Source organism: Gobius niger (assembly GCF_951799975.1).
Source record: "Gobius niger genome assembly, chromosome: 3".
In the NCBI taxonomy this organism is placed as follows: domain Eukaryota; kingdom Metazoa; phylum Chordata; class Actinopteri; order Gobiiformes; family Gobiidae; genus Gobius; species Gobius niger.
Window position 1 is genome coordinate 3091547 of NC_136854.1, and position 20208 is coordinate 3111754.

Sequence of the window (20208 nt, forward strand, 5' to 3'; positions counted from 1 at the left end):
AGCGTGTGTGCTAGCGTGTGTGTTAGCGTGTGTGTGTTAGAGTGTGTGTGTTTGCGTGTGTGTTAGCGTGTGTGTGTTAGAGTGTGTGTTAGCGTGTGTGTTAGCGTGTGTGTGTTAGAGTGTGTGTTAGCGTGTGTGTTAGCGTGTGTGTGTTAGCATGTGTGTTAGCGTGTGCGTTGGCGTGTGTGTGTTAGCGTGTGTGTGTTAGCGTGTGTGTGTTAGAGTGTGTGTTAGCGTGTGTGTTAGCGTGTGTGTGTTAGAGTGTGTGTTAGCATGTGTGTTAGCGTGTGTGTGTTAGCGTGTGTGTTAGCATGTGTGTTAGCGTGTGTGTGTTAGCGTGTGTGTGTTAGAGTGTGTGTGTTAGAGTGTGTGTTAGCATGTGTGTTAGCGTGTGTGTTAGCGTGTGTGTGTTAGAGTGTGTGTTAGCGTGTGTGTTAGCGTGTGTGTGTTAGCGTGTGCGTTAGCGTGTGTGTGTTAGCGTGTGTGTTAGCGTGTGTGTTAGCGTGTGTGTTAGCGTGTGTGTTAGCGTGTGTGTTAGCGTGTGTGTGTTAGAGTGTGTGTTAGTGTGTGTGTTAGCGTGTGTGTGTTAGCATGTGTGTTAGCGTGTGTGTTAGCGCGTGTGTTAGCGTGTGTGTGTTAGAGTGTGTGTTAGTGTGTGTGTTAGCGTGTGTGTGTTAGCGTGTGTGTTAGCGTGTGCGTTAGCGTGTGTGTGTTAGCGTGTGTGTGTTAGCATTTGTGTTAGCGTGTGTGTTAGCGTGTGTGTTAGCGCGTGTGTTAGCGTGTGTGTGTTAGAGTGTGTGTTAGTGTGTGTGTTAGCGTGTGTGTGTTAGCGTGTGTGTTAGCGTGTGCGTTAGCGTGTGTGTGTTAGCGTGTGTGTGTTAGCATTTGTGTTAGCGTGTGTGTTAGCGTGTGTGTGTTAGCGTGTGTGTGTTAGCGTGTGTGTTAGCCATTTATGAAGCTGTGTTGCAGATGTAAACTCCGGCGGATTAGCTCGGAAAGACGGGGCGAAGTCACTGAATCGAAGCGTTGTGTCTTCCAGGTTTGAAAAATACCTCCAGAAAATATTTATATTTATCGCAAAAATCAGTGCTCCATAATGGTAGTGGTACAATATATCATATGAATGTCTATACTTTACATTGGAATGGCTAAAACAACATTATACAGATCCTTTAATATAAAACCTGCAGTTACGTGTAAGACCTGAGGTGGCAGTAGTGAGTATAAAATAACCAACTTGTGTCTAGTCCCTTTAACTTGAAATTCCTAACATATATATAACATAAAAAAAGAAAATTTAATCGCTTCATGGAGCAACAAAAGAACCAGATTGGTTTTGTGGGCTTTTGAATTTCATTCACATGAGACACTTTTACATTGTTATCTCTAAAGTTTTTAGTCCCCCTTTCTGTTTTGTTGTGTATTTTCAGATAGGTTTCATCATCTCTGACTGCTTGTTACTTATTTATTTTTAGTCTGTAAAAATATAATTATACTTTCACCCACCCAGTGCGTCAGAATCCCCCCTCCTCAACAGACCCTCCCCTCTCCCCTGGTGTTAAAGATGAGCCAGGTGGGCTCAGGCGGCTGCAATCGACACACACGGACTGATGCTCCAGCGAGAGCAAGGCATCCTAACCCTGGCTCATCTTAAACACACCTATATCTTCCTTTTAATGATGTCACTTCCTTTACCTCTGAAGTGTGTTCCATCAGCAGCTCTTTTTGGACCAAGGCAGGACACTTGCCTTGGACTTGAAGGAAGTGAGTTTGGAGGCACTGTTTCAACACCAAGGCAATGCAAGGCAATTTGCCTAGGCTTTGTGAAAGCTTAGTTTATTGATCAGATTCTATTGTTTCTGTGAGTCTGATCCTGGACAGTCCCATGTGTTTCAGTGAAGTGTGTTATCTTCTTCTCAGGATCCTCCAGAAAAATCTTCCGTCAGACCCAGGCCCAGACTGTGAGTCCCTCAGGAGCGACGCGTCCATGTGGGATCCACTGAACTTCTCCTCAGATCTGTAAGATTGAGTTTGTTTAAACACAAGGACAGACTGTGGGCCCGATCTTGTGCATCAAAACAGAGACGATTTTGCGCTCAGTAGGAGCCACTTTGTGATCTTGCCACTCCAGACTGAGCGAATTTAAGTGGGTGGAGACACACATTTTCCTCCAACCAGATTGACTCCGCGTCCAGGAGAGTGGTTGTGTGGTTGTGCTGTAGCTCTTTTTCTCTCGAGACGTGAACATGGTTTAGCTCACAATGGGGTAAATAAAGTTTTTAGTTTGACCTGTGAGAGCCTAAGGCTTAAGAAAGAACGCAAGACAGCGCAATGTAAACCAGGAAGTGAATGTCAGCCATGTTTCCATCAGTGCAGTCACCTCCTTTTGTGATGCCCCCTCACAGGTGGCGGAGGCGAATGGCACATATAGCTCCGCCACTCGGAAAATAATTCGCCAAGAGCCTGCGCCGCCCCGTGCGCCGCCACAAGATCTGGCCCAGTGGTTAAATGAGGTTCTGAAAGTGTGAGAGAAAATCCTGAGGTGTTTGTTGTGTCTCTGTCACAGAGTGGAGCAGGCTCCAGAGCTCAGAGCTCAGCAACATCACACTCAGCTGGACTCCATATTTAAGGTGTGTCCTTCACTGAAGTTTGGAGATGTTCAGATGAATGGACTTGTTTCACACAGATCTGACACTGACTGCATTTGTGTTGTTTCTAATGTGTCTGTGCAGCTTCTGGAGGAGGACATCTTCACTTTTGTCCAGAAGGAGCTGAAGAAGCTCCACAAGGTTCTGAGCACAGATTACCCAGAATGCTTAGAGCCTGATGAGGATGAAGAGGCTTTTCTGAAGATCACTGTGAACTTCCTGAGGAGGAGGCAGCAGAAGGAGCTGGCTGAGCGTCTGTGGAGCAGTAGGTCCATTTCACTCAGTCATTTGATCTTCTCTGAGACTCAGGCTCTGTCTGTGTCTTCATTCAGGGAGAGGTTCTGGAGTTCTTCAGCGTAAACTGAAGCGTGACCTGCAGCAGAAGTGTCAGTGTGTGTTTGAGGGCGTGGCTAAAGCAGGAAGTCCCGCCCTCCTGCAGCAGATCTACACAGAGCTCTACATCACAGAGGGAGGGGCCTCAGAGGTCAACCAGGAACATGAGGTCAGACACATGGAAACAGCCTCCAGGAAAGCAGGCGGAGCAGAGACAGCCATCACATGTGAAGACATGTTTAAAGGCCCCGCGGACACAGAGGCGCCCGTCAGAACAGTGCTGACAAAGGGAGTGGCTGGCATCGGGAAAACACTGCTCACTCAGAAGTTCAGTCTGGACTGGGCTGAAGGCAAAGCCCACCAGGACGTCCAGCTGCTGTTCCCCTTCACTTTCAGAGCACTCAATGTGCTGAAGGACAGGAGCTTCAGCCTGGTGCAGCTGCTCCATCACTTCTTTAGAGGAACAGAAGAAGTGAGCAGCTTTGAAGATCTGCAGCTGCTCTTCATCTTTGACGGTCTGGACGAGTGCAGACTTCCTCTGGACTTCACCCAAACCAAGGCCCTGACGGAGCCCACAGAGAGCGCCTCAGTGGAGGAGCTGCTGGTGAACCTCATCAGGGGGAGCCTGCTTCCCTCCGCTCGCCTCTGGATAACCACACGCCCCGCGGCGGCCAATCAGATCCCTGCTGAGTGCGTCTCCATGGTGACAGAGGTGCGAGGGTTCAGCGACCCACAGAAGGAGCTGTACTTCAGGAACAGGTTCAGAGACGAGGCCCACACAATCATCTCCCACATCAAGACGTCCCGAAGCCTCCACATCATGTGCTTCATGCCAGTCTTCTGCTGGATCCTCTCCACAGTCCTGGAGCATGTGCTGAAGACCAGAGAGAGAGCAGAGCTGCCCAAGACCCTGACTCAGATGTACATCCACTTCCTGGTGGTTCAGGCCAAAGTCAAGAACATCAAGTATGAAGGAGGATCTGAGACAGACCCACACTGGAGTCCAGAGACCAGGAAGATGGTGCAGTCTCTGGGAAAACTGGCCTTTGAGCAGCTGCAGAAAGGAAACCTGATCTTCTACGAGAGTGACCTGAGCGAGTGTGGGCTGGACGCTGCAGCCGCCTCAGTGTACTCCGGAGTCTTCACACAGGTCTTTAGAGAGGAGCCAGGCCTGTACCAGGACAAGGTCTACTGCTTCATCCATCTGACTGTGCAGGAGTTTCTGGCTGCTCTTCATGTCCATCAGACCTTCTTCAGAACAGGAATAAACTTGTTAGTAGAAGAGAAGTCCAGATCTTCTAGATTGATGCATCTCTTTGTTCGTAGCAGCCCATTAGAGTTCTACCAGACGGCTGTGGACCAGGCATTGCAGAGTCCAAACGGACACCTGGACTTGTTCCTGCGCTTCCTCCTGGGTCTTTCACTGCCGACCAATCAGAGCCTTCTCCAAGGTCTGCTGACACAGACAGGAAGTAGCTCCCAGACCAACCAGAAAACAGCTGAGTATATCAAGCAGAAGCTGAGTGAGGAAGTGTCTGCAGAGAGAAGCATCAACCTGCTCCACTGTCTGAATGAACTGAATGATGGTTCTCTGGTGAAGCAGGTCCAACAGTACCTGAGGTCAGGACGTCTGTCTGGAGGTGGACTGTCTCCTGCTCAGTGGTCAGCTCTGGCCTTCATCTTACTGTCATCAGAAGAAGCTCTGGAGCAGTTTGAGCTGAAGAAATACTGTGCTTCAGAGGAGGCTCTGCTGAGGCTGCTGCCAGTGGTCAAAGCCTCCAACAAAGCTCTGTGAGTGAGGTCTATGTAAGTATGAACCTTCTAAACTTCTCCTAAAACAGTGTCTTCTCTCCAGACTGAGCGACTGTAACCTGTCAAAGAGCAGCTGTGAAGCTCTGTCCTCAGTCCTCAGCTCCTCTAGTCTGACAGTCCTGGACCTCAGTAACAACGACCTGAAGGACTCAGGGCTGAAGATGTTGTCTGTTGGACTGAAGAGTCCTCACTGTAAACTGGAGCAGCTCAGGTCAGAGGGTTTACTCTTCATCTCTGTGAGTTTGTCATTTCTATGACTCTGTTTAACCCTGTGTGTTCAGACTGTCAGGGTGTCTGATCTCAGAGGAAGGCTGTGCTGCTCTGGCCTCAGCTCTGAGGTCCAACCCCTCCCATCTGACAGACCTGGACCTCAGCTTCAACCATCCAGGAGACACAGGAGTAAAGCTCCTGACTGCTCTACAGGAGGAGCCCCACTGCTCACTCTCCACTCTCAGGTGAGGACAGTTATTACACAGTTATTACACAGTTAGTACACAGTCAGTACACAGTTAGTACATGGTTATTACACAGTTTTTACACAGTTATTACTCAGTTATTACACAGTTATTACACAGTTATTACACAGTTATTACACAGTTATTACACAGTTATTACATTCGACACAAACAAACTGTGAATCTGAGTCTGTGTCTGTTTCAGACTGAGTCCTGCTGGAGAACGATGGATGATCCCCATCAGGAGATGTAAGTCTGACTCTTAAAGGAATAGGCCACCGTTTTTACATACTAAAATATGTTCTTACCTCACTTTAGTCGAGTTAATATATCCCCGTCTGGTCTTTGTCCGTGCGCTCTGTCACGCAAACGGAGCACATACGCAGCCTCTCCCACATGTCATATAGCTCCAAAAAAGCTCACGATAGAAGCTACCAAGCTCTTCCACGTGTTCCCTAATTAAATAAAGTTACTTGAAGTTTTTTCATGCGAAGTATATTTACACAGAAATGTAACGTGTCGATTTTATAAGCAGATAAAAAGGGGGACTATATTGTAAGGCGTAATGATACGAGGAGTAAAACGTCCGCGCAGTAACTCCTAAAGCTTATTGACGGAAGTGAGCGGGGGAAGTCTTTAGGAGTTACTGCGCGGACGTTTTGCTCCTCGTATCATTACGCCTCACAATATAGTCCCCCTTTTTATTTGCTTATAAAATCGACATGCTACATTTCTGTGTAAATATACTTCGCATGAAAACACTTCACGTAACTTTATTTAAATAGGGAACACGTGGAAGAGCTTGGTAGCTTCTATCGTGAGCTTTTTCGGAGCTATGTGACATGTGGGAGAAGCTGCGTATGTGCTCCGTTTGCGTGACAGTGCGCACGGACAAAGACCAGACGGGGATATATTAACACGTCTAAAGTGAGGTAAGAACATATCTTAGTATGTAAAAACGGTGGCCTATTCCTTTAATATTCTTTTAAAATGTTGGTTGTTCTGAGAAGATTTGCTGTTGTACAAGTTTCTCTCGTGTCGACAGCTGCGATATTGATGTCAGTAGAGTTTGAGCTGTTTTCGCTCAAACCTTTAGAACTGAGATCTTCATTATTTTTCTCGAAGAAAGTTCATTTCAGCCATATGTCGGGATGGGCACAATTAAACGAAAAGGTTCGGTACGGGACAGTATCGAAAAACAAAAATTGTTTCGGTGCCAACTTTTGGTACTTTTTTATCTCCATATATGACCACAGCGAGTCTAAAAAAAGCAAAGTGTGCACAGATAATTAACCGCTTCAGCTCAAATGTAGAAGTAAAACTATAACATAGTCAACTTTTGTAATTAGAGATGGCCGAGCCGCTGTCTGAGGCAGGACTAAACCAGGACTTGGACTAAACCGCTTGTACGGTTAGAGTTGATTGCAAGACCCAACACAAAAGAGTGCGGCGCGGGACACATTTAAAAAGCTCATAGTGGGAAGGGAGCGGTACTGCACCATGCGGGTGCGGGCGGGCGCAGGACTGTCCCGTGCAGATCTCTAACCCAGGTCTTCACCAGGACTGAAGAGGGGACTTGAGCAAAACAGGTCAATGACATAAGAAAGACGTCTTTGGCGACAGACCCACGGAGGAGGCGGAGCTAACATGCTGTTGTTTACTCTGCAGCCAGGGGAATATCAAAGATTGTTTATGGATTATGAGCGCTCACCCTGTATGAGACATTTTTGGTGCAGTTTTGGTAAATGATTAGTGACAGAGTAATACTCTTTCTGTGTAAAGATCTTTGAGTGTGAAGTTTCTCTTTGTCACAGCGCGTGTGTTTAGTAAAGTTTATCTTTTTATCGCTGCTTAAGTGTGAATCCTGCAGGTTTCAGCAGGTGGCGCTGCTGCGGCCTGTGTTCTTTCTGTTACACTGTTTTGGGACATCCTGAACGATTTGTATGCATCAAGTAATGGTTATTTAAAAAGTACATGAACCATAAAACACAATGTTACGAGTGAGGGAGATCCCTGTGGCAAGATGGCCGCCGTGTACGGACGTCGCCCTCCATTGGTCAGCAGCGCGTACCAGACATCTAGCCTTTATTATATCTATGCACTTATGTATGTCGTGCTGTGTACATTTTTGAACATTTGGCAATATTTATTTTTTTCATTTCTAAACCATTTTGTCTGTGTTGCTTTTTGAGAACAGGATTTCTGCAGAAAATGTTCTTTTGAGCCAAACTGTCAGAATCCAGTGTTTTTTTCTGATGTCTTTTATTTGGTAAATCTGCATTTCCATGTCGCCCCCTAGTGGACACAAATATACACGCTTTTCAAACTGCTCAAAAAACCTCATACTTTCATAGTTTTTCAAACATTTTTATTAAATCTTACGAATCATTTCTCACCTTCTCAAAACTGCCAAACATGTTTTTGCCTCCTTTGTTTTTAAAAGTTTAAAAACCAAGTTTGTTACAAACAACATAAAAACCTGATTCTCTTTATAATAATGAAAAGTTCAGAGATGGGACTGATGTGGTGTTTAGAGCCTTGGACGTGTCAAAGATCAGCAAAAAAATAGTTTTGATGCATTTATAGTTTTTCTGTCGTGGACGATTCTTTATGTGAAAATGGCAGCGGCTGAAACAGCCCCATTGACTTCCATTATAAATTTTTTTCTTTGCTCTTCCAGAGCCGTTTAAAACTTCACTTTTTACAATGTCAGCATTTCATTTGGAAGAAAATCTATTAAATTTGACATTTTTACTTAATTTCCTCAAATTCTTTTTTTCTGACGTTGGTAAAGCCAGTGTTGTTTCAGATTCTACAGTTTGTAAACTCTGTGTTTCTGTGAGAACAAGAGCGCTGTGGGCGGAGCCTAAACTCATTTTTTTTGTTCATAAATAGTAATTATCAGCTGAAAGTGACCTGAACACACAAAACAACCTGGACAAAGAGCTGCAGTCTGGTTTTATTCTTGTGTTTCCTCAGGTTTACAAACCTGGGCCTCGTTTTCAGCAGAGACTTTTCCGCTTCTAAACTAACCCCTTATTGTGACGCTCCCACTGAGCTGTTTCTTCACTCAACATTATTGTCCATAAATCACTTGTTAATATTAATAATATTCATATATTTTAAATAAAACATAAAGACAAACAAATCCTGTAATTTCCCCTGGGCCACAGCTTCAGTATAAACTGACTGTAAACACATGCATCTGTTACAATGTTAGAAAAGTGGAAAGTTCTGAAATGCAGTGAAAATGTCAAATTCAACTCCTTTTCTTCCAAATGAAACGCTGACATCACAGATATGTGACTTTTTTCCTGTATTACAGTGAGATTTAAAATGTGAAGTTTGATGTGAGAAAAGCCCAGGTTCTGCCATGGCTCCATTATATCCTAATGGGAAAATAACATGATTTCATTCATCTGGACAACAGGAACAAGGTCCAAACTGAAGAAATACAGGACAAATGTCAAACCTGACTCTTGTTCTGCAAAATGAAATGATCAAATATATGACTTTTATACGGCGACAGGGGAGCAAAGACAAAGGAAGTCATGAATGTTTTTATAATGAACAACTGAACATAAAGAATCGTCCACGACAGAAAAACTACAAATGCTTCAAATCCATTTTTTGCTGATCTTTGACACGTCCAAGGCTCTAAACACCACATCAGTCCCAGCTCTGAACTCTTCATTATTGTAAAGAGAATCAGGTTTTTATGTTGTTTGTAACAAACTTCAAAGGTTTTGTTTTGAAACTGGCAAATAAAGGGTTAAAACTCCCAAATAAATCACATGTTTGGTAGTTTTGAGAAGGTGAGAAGTGATTCCTGAGATTCATGAAAAAATAAGAAAAAGATGAAACAATGAGGTTTTTATATTTTAGTTTGAAAAGTGTGTCCATTTTTGTACACTAGGGAGCGACAGAAAGAAAACTGAAGGTTAAACCTGAGACTTTATCAGTCCTCACACAGCCCCGCCCACTGTCACACAGCCCCGCCCACTGTCACACAGCCCCGCCCACTGTCACACAGCCCCGCTCACTCTCACACAGCCCCGCCCACTGTCACACAGCCCCGACCACTGAAACACAGCCCCGCCCACTGACACACAGCCCCGCCCACTGTCACACACAAACAGACCTCCTGTTTTGACTGTGAAAGAGCTTTACCGATGAGCTTCTATTCATTAAACCTGAAACTCTGACTCATGAACCACAGAGACGTGTTTAATGAGCGACGTCACAGTCACTTTGTTTCAACACGTTTGAACTTGAAGAAAGTCATTTGTGAATTAGAACAAAAATACATTTATTATGTAGAAAAGAAACACGTTTTGTCTTTAAATATTCTTAAATCAGTAATTTACAGTACATTTACTTGTATTCTTTAGTGAAAAAATAATTAAATCAACCATGTATTTGTTGACATATTTATATTGTAATCTTTGAGTCCATTTCAAATCAATATAAATGTCGTTCTCCTCTAAAGAGTGAACAGGGACTAACTGCTGCTGTGTTTTCTCTCCGTCAGATTTCACTGAACTCTCTCTGGATCCAAACACAGCTCAGAGGAACCTCAAACTGTCTGACAACAACAAGAAGGCCACATTTGTAAAAGTGTGGCAGCCGTATCCAGATCATCAGGACAGATTTCAGTTCAAGCCTCAGCTTCTATGTGACACTGGTCTGACTGGGCGCTGTTACTGGGAGGTCCAGTGGAGTTGTAGTGTTTCTATATCAGTGTCTTACAGAGGAATCAAGAGGAAAGGAGGAGATGCTGACAGTGGGTTTGGACGCAATGATCAGTCCTGGAGTCTGTCCTGCTCAAAAGATGGTTTCTCTGTTTGGCATAAAAACAATCAAACCCACCTCCCTCAGCTCGGCTCCTCCTCTGGGACAGTAGGGGTGTATGTGGACTGTGCTGCTGGCTCTCTGTCCTTCTACACAGTCTCCTCTGAGGAACTGATCCAACTCCACACCTTCAACAACACCTTCACTCAGACCCTGATCCCTGGGTTTATGCTCAGGACTTGCGGCTCCTCAGTGTCTCTGTCAGACTGAGGATCAGAGTCTCAATTATACAGATGAGTTTCAGTCACATGACCTTTTCCCGACATTCCTTTCCCAGTTCTTTGATGAAACAAAGTAAATCATTAGAGATGTTGGAAAATCTCTTTCAGATAAATAAATAAAATAACTAAACCATATGAAGGGAAACTCTCGGTCACGTCTTTGTCTTTTTCTAAATCATTTTGTTTCAAAATCCTGAGTTCAACATCTGTCATTAAAAAAACACAAAATAAATGAATTAATAACATTGATTTAAATATGTGACCAATGCAAAGTGGATTTATTTTTTGCACATGTTTGCACAACCTTTTAAAGCAGATGGAGAAATGTGGAAGTAAATATATGTCTCCACTGCTCACGTGTGGATGGATCAGGTCCAAACAAACCATTGAAATGTGTGAGTTCAGGGAGTGGAGCGTGAACACTGAAATGTGTCGAGCCGTAATGGTGAGGCTCACAGGCTTCGCTTTAAACACTTTTCTTGCACAAATGTATTTGGTGAAATAACCGAGGGAAGAGACGGAGGCTCAGGGCGGATCTGTCGTAACGAGCAGAGAGACCAGACCTGGGATCAGCCCGATACTGACACTTCTTAAATCATTAACAATCGTCCAGGAATCACAGAGAAACGCTTCCAAACGGTGAATATGTTAAATACAGTGGATAAAGAACTGCCTGTCAAATGATCGATTTATTCACTGTGTCGTACGTCATCAGATCAATCACGACAATATGAAAATAAAATAAATGTAGAGTCTAATGTGGGTCAGTCTGTTTCCTGTCCACCTCCCAAAGCCAGGATCACATCTGGACTCTTTACAGTCAAGTTTAAATCAAGTTATAAATAGTCTTTGCTTTTCACATCAAAATGTCGAGATTTTAGTAAATACATAAAATATTTCCTCCCTCATTACTGACATTTATGCTTCATTATGAAGCTGGTGGAGAGAGATTTCTCATCCGTCATCACTTTGGAAAACATCTCTCTTTGTTCTTTTCTCTGTTTCTGTCTTTTTTGTTTTCCCGCTCTCTGTGAACAGTGTTGATTTGAAGCCAAAATCTCAAGATGGAAACTTCTCTTATTCCAAAGGGTGCACTCACTTTTTCCTCCCACTGTTTATAAAGTTCCTCCAGTCACTCATGGATCACGGTGCTCTACAAATGTTCACTCTTTTTAGACGTTTTCTGCCGGACTATATTATAACACACAAACCAAGTCTAAATCAGGTCATTGGGCCCGAGCCGGATGCAGTCCCGGCAAGGGACTATTGTTTTTGCGTGGTTTCTTATTAATTTTTTTTCTTCGGAAATTATCGCATTTTTGACCCGCTGAACGTGGGCGAAAACTCACCAAAATTGGCGGCATTGGGGCGACATGAACATTTATGGTAATGGACGAATTGGCCACGCCCACAACAAATGGCTCCACAGCGCCCCCTGGAAGCTGACCCCAATTTTTAAAAAAAGGTGCATTTTTGGGCGTAGGCCCGAATCCTTGGGCACAGTGCAAGGGGACATCAGGACAATCCCAAAACTCAATTGAAGCGCCACGCCCGCACGCACAGGGAGGCGGCCATTTTGCCTTTGAATTGTCTTTTAAGTGGCTTGTAAGTGGCCCGCCCATCCTCCGTGAAAATCGCCAGAGTTCTTAGCCTGGCAGCATGCTGGCATGCAATTTTCGAAATGTCCTCCTTTCTTCACAAAAGCCACAGTTTTGGACTCATATGTATTTATACTATCCCTCTGTCACAGACAGAAGCTTTAATTTGGACGTTTTTGCCTCCAAATTCAAGTTTTTCTCAACTGTACAATCACAGGAAATTCAGTTTTTCTTTTTCCTGTCCGTCTCTCTGTGTGTTCCTCGTACTACGTGGGTCTCACCAAATTAGTGCTTCAATATCGAGGGTGCTGCAGGGCTGGAGCACCCTCTCAACGATTCTTTGGGCAGCCAGGAATTTACCCTAAGTACAAAATGATAAAATGTATTATTTTCTAAACTGTACATTTATTTCCTGCAAATACACAGGTGCGGGGTCTTTCACAACATAAATCTCAAATTCGTTGCATCATTCACTCAGCCTATGTAGCTCCAGTGGTAGAGAACTTGGTTTGCATCCAGGAGGTTGCTGGATCGAAACCTGGCCTTTACTCTTTTTTTTCTTTTGGACTCAGCACCTTCTGGGAAGAACATGAATCGGCGCCTATGGTCCCACACTGGTTAGAAACAGGAAATTACCCCTCCAGTGTGTTGCTGGGATCAAATTTCAGCCTGGGAATTTAGAGAAGCCAAGCCGTCATCAGGCCCATGTTTGCATGGAATTATAGCTGAGTGATTAGCATGGTCGTCTCAAGTGAAGGAGGTTGCTAGTCCAAACACAGCCTTGACACTTTCATATTGCCTTCACCTTTTACATGGGCCACTGCACACATTGTCACAGCCTAAAACACATTAGTGCGGGGCGTTTCGTAAGATTTGCTGTGCCTGTGTGGCGTCTTAGCATGAATGTTGGGCTCCCAACCATGAGATTTCTGGATCAATTCTGTCTGTAACTTTTTTCTTTTTTTTTTACCGTGCCTATGGTCCCACCCTCAAGAATAACGCTTTCAAAATATGCGTCACTAAAGAGAAAGACATGGGGGGATAAATAGCAACACTGGGGAAAATGTCGAAAACAATCGGGGAAATGTACTTATGTGACCTGCTTGTTGCACATCAGCCTAGTAGAGCGCTGCGGTCTGCAGGACAACACCTGCTGGAGGTCCCCAGGACCAAAAGTAAGCAGTGGGGTGATCGTTCCTTCTCAGTGGCTGGTCCGAGGCTCTGGAACTCTCTGCCTGTTGAGTTACGAGCCATCACTGACCTGACACTGTTTAAAGCTAGGCTGAAAACACACTTGTTTAAAGCCGCTTTTGACTGCTAATTGCACATGTGTAATGTATATGTATTTTCTTAAATATTTTATGCTAAAATTGTTTTTATTATATTGCACTTATGGAAAGCACTTTGGTTCAGCGGGTGCTGTTGTAAAGCGCTATACAAATAAAGGTTGATTGATTGATTGATTGATACTGGTGGGGGGGGGCATGACCTGAATTGACCACTCTCCTCCACTGGCGTGCTAGGAACGAACTTCTGTCTGGGAATTTCGAGAAGAGTAGCCCACATCAGGCCCACATTGGTATGAACTTACAGCTCAGTGATAGTGCGCTGATCTTTTGTGTAAGAGGTTGTCAGTTCAAATATGGCTTTGATACTTTTCACTTTTCTAATGCTTTCTCTTTTCCAGACGGCTGAGGCCAGGTTGGATGAGGCAGAGACGAAATCAGGTTTTTGGCAAATCGATCAGGGGGGATTGCAAAAAGCAAGAGCAATCAGGGTCTACAGCGATCGGGGCGGTCAAAATGAGCGAGTTCGATCGTGGGGCTCACAAGGGGCTACAGTGATGAGGAGTGGTTGCAAGGGACCAAAGCGAACAAGGCATGAGAACGAGCAGAGGTGGTTGCAAGGGACGAGAGCGAGCAGGGGCGGTTGCAAGGGACTAGTTCCCAAGGGCGAGGGTCTTCATCGCCGCTTGTGGCTTTAATTATCAATGTTTTTTTCACAGCAGAATGTCCAGTAGAAGCGAAAAAACGCCACCTAAGGTAGTGTTAGCATATGTAGCATGGAGCTAACGTAGCTTCCTGGTTGGCATTGTCCGTTTTGAAAGTATTTCTGGGCTGTTGAACCTCTTTGCTGCTCATCACGTCTCTGTGTCTTTATTTAGTAGAAAGATTTATTCTTCATTTAGTGTTTGTTGAAGTGGTTTCTTTGTTTTCCCTCTGGCTGCTTCGAACATGACCATATATGGACGAATCCGCCTATATCGATCGTCATTTGAAATCAGGGACAGAGCCATGTTTAAATATATGACTTTATGACTTTATTTTGCAACATATGTTTGTTACAAGGATTTGCTCAGAGGGATTTTGGATGTTTTTAGTTTTTGAATGAACTAGTTGTTAGTGGACAAGTCGGTGGCACAGTGGTTAGAGCTTGTGCTTCACAACAAGAAGGTCCTTGGTTCGATTCCCACCTGGACGGGGCCTTTCTGTGGAGTTTGCATGTTAATTAATGTGTCAATGAGTATAAAAAAACACAACATGCTACGACACCTGCAGTGGCGCTTATGGCCTCTAGGGGCGACCTTGAGTGAAAGGTGCCAAACAAATAAAATGTTCTTATTTATTATTTACTTTTTCACACAGGAGAGGTTTAGATTTTTCTTTCCCATAATGAATGTGATCATCATTTGCAAACTGCATTTTGTTTTCACTGTGAATGTCCGTGTGTGATATAAGAATCGTCTTGATCAGAAACATTTAAGTGGTAAATATTTAAACAAATGGAAGAAATCAGGAAGGGGCAAATCATTTCTCACTTCACTGTATGTTCCCCGTATTTCTATGTCACATATGGAGTGAAGAGAGAAGTTTTAATCAAAGGGACGAGACAGGGATGTTCATTGTCACCGCTCACATTTGCACTTTTCGTACTTTACTATATACAATATAAATACATATAGTGTCTAATTACTTGAGGCGACAGTGGCACAAATAGCTGGTCGTCTTGTGGTCGGAGGGTTGGCGGTCGGAAACCTGCAGGTGCACACTGTCCTTGTGTCCTTGAGCAAGACACTTCACTAGGGCTGCAACTATCGATTATTTTAGTAATTGATTAATCTATCGATTATTTACATCGATTAATCGATTAATCGGATAATAAAAAACAGTTTTAAACAAAGGATTTTTCTGCTAGAAATAGCATTTATTTATTCTTAATTTCTTATCAGTTTGTCCCAAAAGCAGCAACATTTCACTCTCATAAAGAGACACCTGTCCTTATGTCCATGATGAGGAGCGAGAGCAGCTTCATAGTGTCTTTTAAATCAGTTTTATTCCTTTTCAAGTGAAGTAGGTCCTGACTGGAGACAGAATCTTGAAATGTTTTGCTGAAGCTCAGGTGATTGATTGCTTTGCCGGGATCTCAACCAGAGGGGTTTCCTGAAAGAGGAGAAACATTTTAATTATTTTTGTCATAGTATTGCTATAGCAGGGAATAATGTGTCAATTTGCATTGTTCATAAATGTATCTGTTGTGAGCAATGAAAGGATGGATATGAGAAACTAAAAAGTACAGATGAGACAGTATGACTGTTGGAGTTTTATTCTGCTTTTGAAATAGTGTGACCACCTTAAATAGTTTAAACAGACCAGTGGGACGAGTTGGTAGAACTTTGAAGGACAGAGAAATGAGTATTATTTTTTTATAGATCAGGCATTTTAATCCCACGAAAAGACACCTTTTTATTATTGCAACTTATATAACACTGAGCTACAGTTATACTACAAAGCAGTTGGATGTAAAAAATAATGATCATCAAAAAAATCATGAGGGCGGCTTCAATAAAAAAGTGGGACATGTTAAGCAGGAGGAACAGAGAACGACATGGCTCTGCAGGACAGTCAAAAGAGGGACAGGTGGTCACTCTATTGAGATCTGTGGATTTATTTATCTTAATTTAAATCGTAGATACAGCATAAAGATATTTAGCGCAAAGTAGATCCAGTAGGATGTAAAAGAGGGGGGAAAGGAGAGAAGTTACCTTACCTTATGTCACACTTTGAAGTAACAGAGGATGAAAGTGTAAATGGTCCTGATGGTAAATCATCACTGATGCAGCTGTTAGCATTGTTGTGGCGGTAGCTGGGGGAGCCATGTCCGTTCGCCTCGTTAACCTCCGTCCTGTCTTCGCCTCTCGTTGCGGAGTTTCTTCTTGTTTGAGCCGTGTTTTGATGATTACAACAGCCTGGTTCTCTGCTCCGCTACCTGGCTCTGCCCGGCTACGAGGTTTAGCACAGCGAGCTCCGCTCTATTGTATACAACCATAGAGCTGTGCTCTTCAGAAGTGGCCGTGCGGAAACAAGCGCCACTTAAAGTTCCGGGCGCGTAGGCGGCCCCGTTTCATGTGGTTTTAATGAGAAATATTAATAAAGCGAATAATCGAAGCGGGAAAATAATGTTTGAAGCATTTTACTAATCGAGTTAATCGATTTTATCGATTAATCGTTGCAGCCCTACACTTCACCCACATTGCCTCTAGTGTCGGTGTACACCGGTGTGTGAATGACAGAGTGAATGGGTGAGTGAGTGAGTGAGTGCTTTTAGTGCCTAATGCAGGTAAAAAGTAATATAAATGTGACCATTTACCTTTAATTTACCATAAATATTAAAGATTTAAAGATTGTGTATCATAAACATTTAATGAAATCCTTAGAGATGTTGAAAAACGACCTTAAGATAAATAAATAGAATAAAATAACTAAACAGTATGAAGGGGAAACTCATGGTCACATCTTTGTCTTTTTCTAAATCCTTTTGTTACAGAATTACACGTCTGTTTTCAACATCTGTCATTAAAAACTTGTAAGTGAACTGAACTTGACTCGATTGCTCTAAATATATAAAACATGCAAAGTGAGTTTATTATTTGCACATATTATATTACTTAATTATATTACATTCACATCCAAAACAATGAAATATAATTTAGTTATGAAATATCTCTGAATACTGTAATGTTTTGATGAAGTTACTTGAGTATAAATGTACCTGACTCCTCCCACCTCTGCCCCTTTAAACACACCAGTCTAATCACTCACTGACTTTTATTACTGCGGCGTCACCTGAGGCGGAGCTGCTCTTTGCTCCTGGTCGGGCAGGTTTCTTTAGAGTCACACACGGGACGGAGAGGAGCCACGGAGGATCTGACTGACACAGGACCACGGCTTTAGGGCCACACGCACCGATCCAGAGGGCCCAGCTCCAGAGGGCCCCAGCTCCAGAGGGCCCAGCTCCAGAGGGTCCCAGCTCCAGAGGGCCCCAGCTCCAGAGGGCCTCAGCTCCAGAGATTCTCAGCTCCGGTGAGTTCTTTGACTGATTTCAATCCCACATTCAGGATTCAGGGGTTTGTGTGGGCAGGGTCACTGTGAGTCAGACATAAGTCAGATAATCGCATAAATAAAGTCTGTTTCCTTCATTTGACTTTGACTTTTTGAACACAAAGTCCTTTAATCATTTATTTTAAACGTCTAACAGAGTCATATTATTTTAGACAATACCACACATTAGTAGGAAATCCATTGTTGGGTCAGAATCGTTTGCCCATATGTCAGAGACAGTAATGAGTTAGATTTACTTGTTATTTTTAGTTTGTTTTAGCGTCGACTTCTACAGGTGTAATATTGTGATCTGGTGTCGAACTCTAACCTCATAAACCTGAACAAAACAATAAAGTGTTGCAGTTTTACGGCGGTGTTTACAGTAAAGACGTGGGACTGTGATCCTTCAGAGGCTGGTGAAGGTTAATGATTCATCTTTATTATTGGATTATCGATTATGGAACAGGTCGCTTTGAATGAGGCCATTTCCTCGAAGCTGTTGTGGGTTCATCCACAACAGCTTTATTTACTGAGTTTAGGAAATCTCTCGTTTGAGCAGCAAAGAATTTATTATTTTATGTAGTGAAGTCAAATCGATCCCATTTACAAAGTGTTAAACATGTAACAGTTTTTCTTTGTTGCTAATAATTTCTTGTTCCTGTTAATTAACTCAGTGACTGCAAGTGTCCGGTTAGAGGAATGTGGAAGTCGTTAGTGCAAAACCCCTATAGATACAGACGGCATCTCTGGAAACGCCATATATGGTCATGTTTGAAACAGTTAAGGCAGCACTAAGTGAATTGTTTATCTTAATAAATCCTTCCCGTCGTCCCTCTGCCTCTGGGGGTAATACAAGTGTTAAAGGGATGATTGGAGGGTCTTTTATCGCCCCCTGGTGTCTCTGGCCTGAAAACCACAATTGCAACTTCGCTTTCTCCGGGTCGGAGTCACCAATACACACTAATGGAATCACGAAGAAGAAGCTAACAGGCTAAGGGGCAAAGCTAACTGTGGGCTAGCACCACTTAAACAGTATTTACAGCCAAGTCTGAGTGAAAACAATGATCTCCATTGTGTAACTGGATGAACAATATCCCTCTGTCCCTTTGTCTTTTCTGTCAGTGTAGTATTTACTCTCAAGGACAATTAATGAGTAAAAAACACAACATGTACGACACCTGCAGTGGCGCTTATGGCCTCTAGGGGCAGGAGTTACTTAGCACTACTTTAGCGAGGAAAACAAAGAAGAGAAAAAACTTAACTTTATCCAATTATTCAAAAACGACTTTAACAAATGCAGAATTATTGATATTAGGGCTGCAACCAACGATTATTTTGGAGTCGATTAATCTATCGATTATTTTTAAGATTAATCGATTAATCGCTTGGCTGTGAATGGTGTAGGAAAATTTTATTTTTTTATTTTTTTTAATCACATATAGCTTAAGTGGCACTGCTTGAAGATGTGTTGATGGTGTAAACTAAAGGGAAATGTTTGTTGGAGGCTCTATTCATGAAAATTACAATGACTATTTAAACAAACTATTTAAACAAAGTAGGATTTCATCAAAAATACTACATTTTTATGTCATTTTTGCTCCATTTTAGTCTGTGGGAACCAGAACACGATTAATCGATTACTAAAACAGTCGACTATTTCAATAATCGATTAGTCATTGATTAATTGATTAGTCGCTTCAGCCCTAATTGATAAATAAATATACAAAGACATGGAGAGCAAAGTGGTGGGCGGCACGGTAGCACAGCGGTTAGTGCTCTCGCTTCACAGCTAGAAGGTCCGGGTTCGATTCCCACCAGGACGGGCCTTTCTGTGTGGAGTTTGCATGTTCTCCCCGTGTCTGCGTAGGTTTCCTCCGGGTACTCCGGTTTCCCCTACCACTAAAAACATGCACAATAGGTCAGGATGAATGATGTGTGAGTGAATGTATGGTGGTGGTCAGAGGGTCCGTTGGCGCAGACGTGTGTAGTCGCGAAAGCGCCTCTGACAGTCTCCCCCAGGGGAAACTGAAGCTACAAACGTAGTTACCACCACAGAGTATGGAGTGAATGTACAATTGTCTCATGTAAAGCGCTTTGTGACTCTTTGTCTGTGAAAGGCGCTATATAAATAAAGATCTTCATAATTATGTAAATAGCATCATGCTACATGCTAACACTCACTATGACTGACGTTTTTTCTGCTTCTTCTGAAAAATCTGCTGTGAAAAAATATCTATTTGGACCCAATTTAGAGTTGACTTTAATTATGTGACAAACAAGTTCATATTTCACCAGAAAATGGCTAAAAAGAGTGAAATATTGTGTTTCCAAAATATTCTATTTCCCTCCTTGGTGAAACCACGCCCCCTTCTATGACGAGACGCCGTCTGTATCTATTGTCTTTCGTTACTACGGAAACAGCTGCAGTGATGTTGAACGTGACTTAACTGTTGTCAGATGTGCAGTTCCTGCCAGTTAGCCTGATATAAATGTATAATAATATGTAATGAGTTATTTATGAGCAGAAATTACCAACATTACAGACATATATATAAAAATGGAAAGAGTGAAGTTTAAAATGATGCATTAATTGTGTTGATAAAAGAGTTTTGGAAAACGTATTAAAACTTTCAATAAACTGGTCATTACTAAAAGACAACCTGAGAATGTTAAGGGCAACAGCAAAACTTTGAATAGAAATTCGATTCTTCTAAATATAACAAAATATTAAGTACAAGAGTTTGAATGTGAAGTGAAGGAGCTGCAAATATCGTCCCCAGAGAGAGAGAAAAAGCCTTTAGAGAAAATGTTCTTAAAAATGACGAGTTCCTAAATAAATGTAATAGTAAAGAACATGAAAGTTAATAATGACGACTTAAACAGTGATGAAATATCTGAATATCTTGGTCAAA

The 20208-nt window shown here is 42.8% G+C and overlaps 1 protein-coding gene and 1 long non-coding RNA gene across 2 annotated transcripts in view; both read left to right on the forward strand.

Moving 5' to 3' along the window:
- The window catches only part of LOC306960430 (uncharacterized protein), a gene marked incomplete at both ends in the record, with an annotated part of 57343 nt that extends 47034 nt beyond the window's left edge, over positions 1-10309 (forward strand). Inside the window, 9 exons of the mRNA XM_079552861.1 lie at positions 1921-2019; positions 2567-2630; positions 2733-2913; positions 2981-4772; positions 4837-5004; positions 5075-5240; positions 5285-5301; positions 5454-5497; positions 9780-10309. Of these exons, the coding sequence (XP_079408987.1) occupies positions 1921-2019; positions 2567-2630; positions 2733-2913; positions 2981-4772; positions 4837-5004; positions 5075-5240; positions 5285-5301; positions 5454-5497; positions 9780-10309 (3061 nt within the window). The remainder of the gene's footprint in view (positions 1-1920; positions 2020-2566; positions 2631-2732; positions 2914-2980; positions 4773-4836; positions 5005-5074; positions 5241-5284; positions 5302-5453; positions 5498-9779) is intronic.
- Positions 1-20208, forward strand: part of LOC306961406 — a 174736-nt gene that overhangs the window by 94277 nt on the left and 60251 nt on the right. The window lies entirely within an intron of this gene.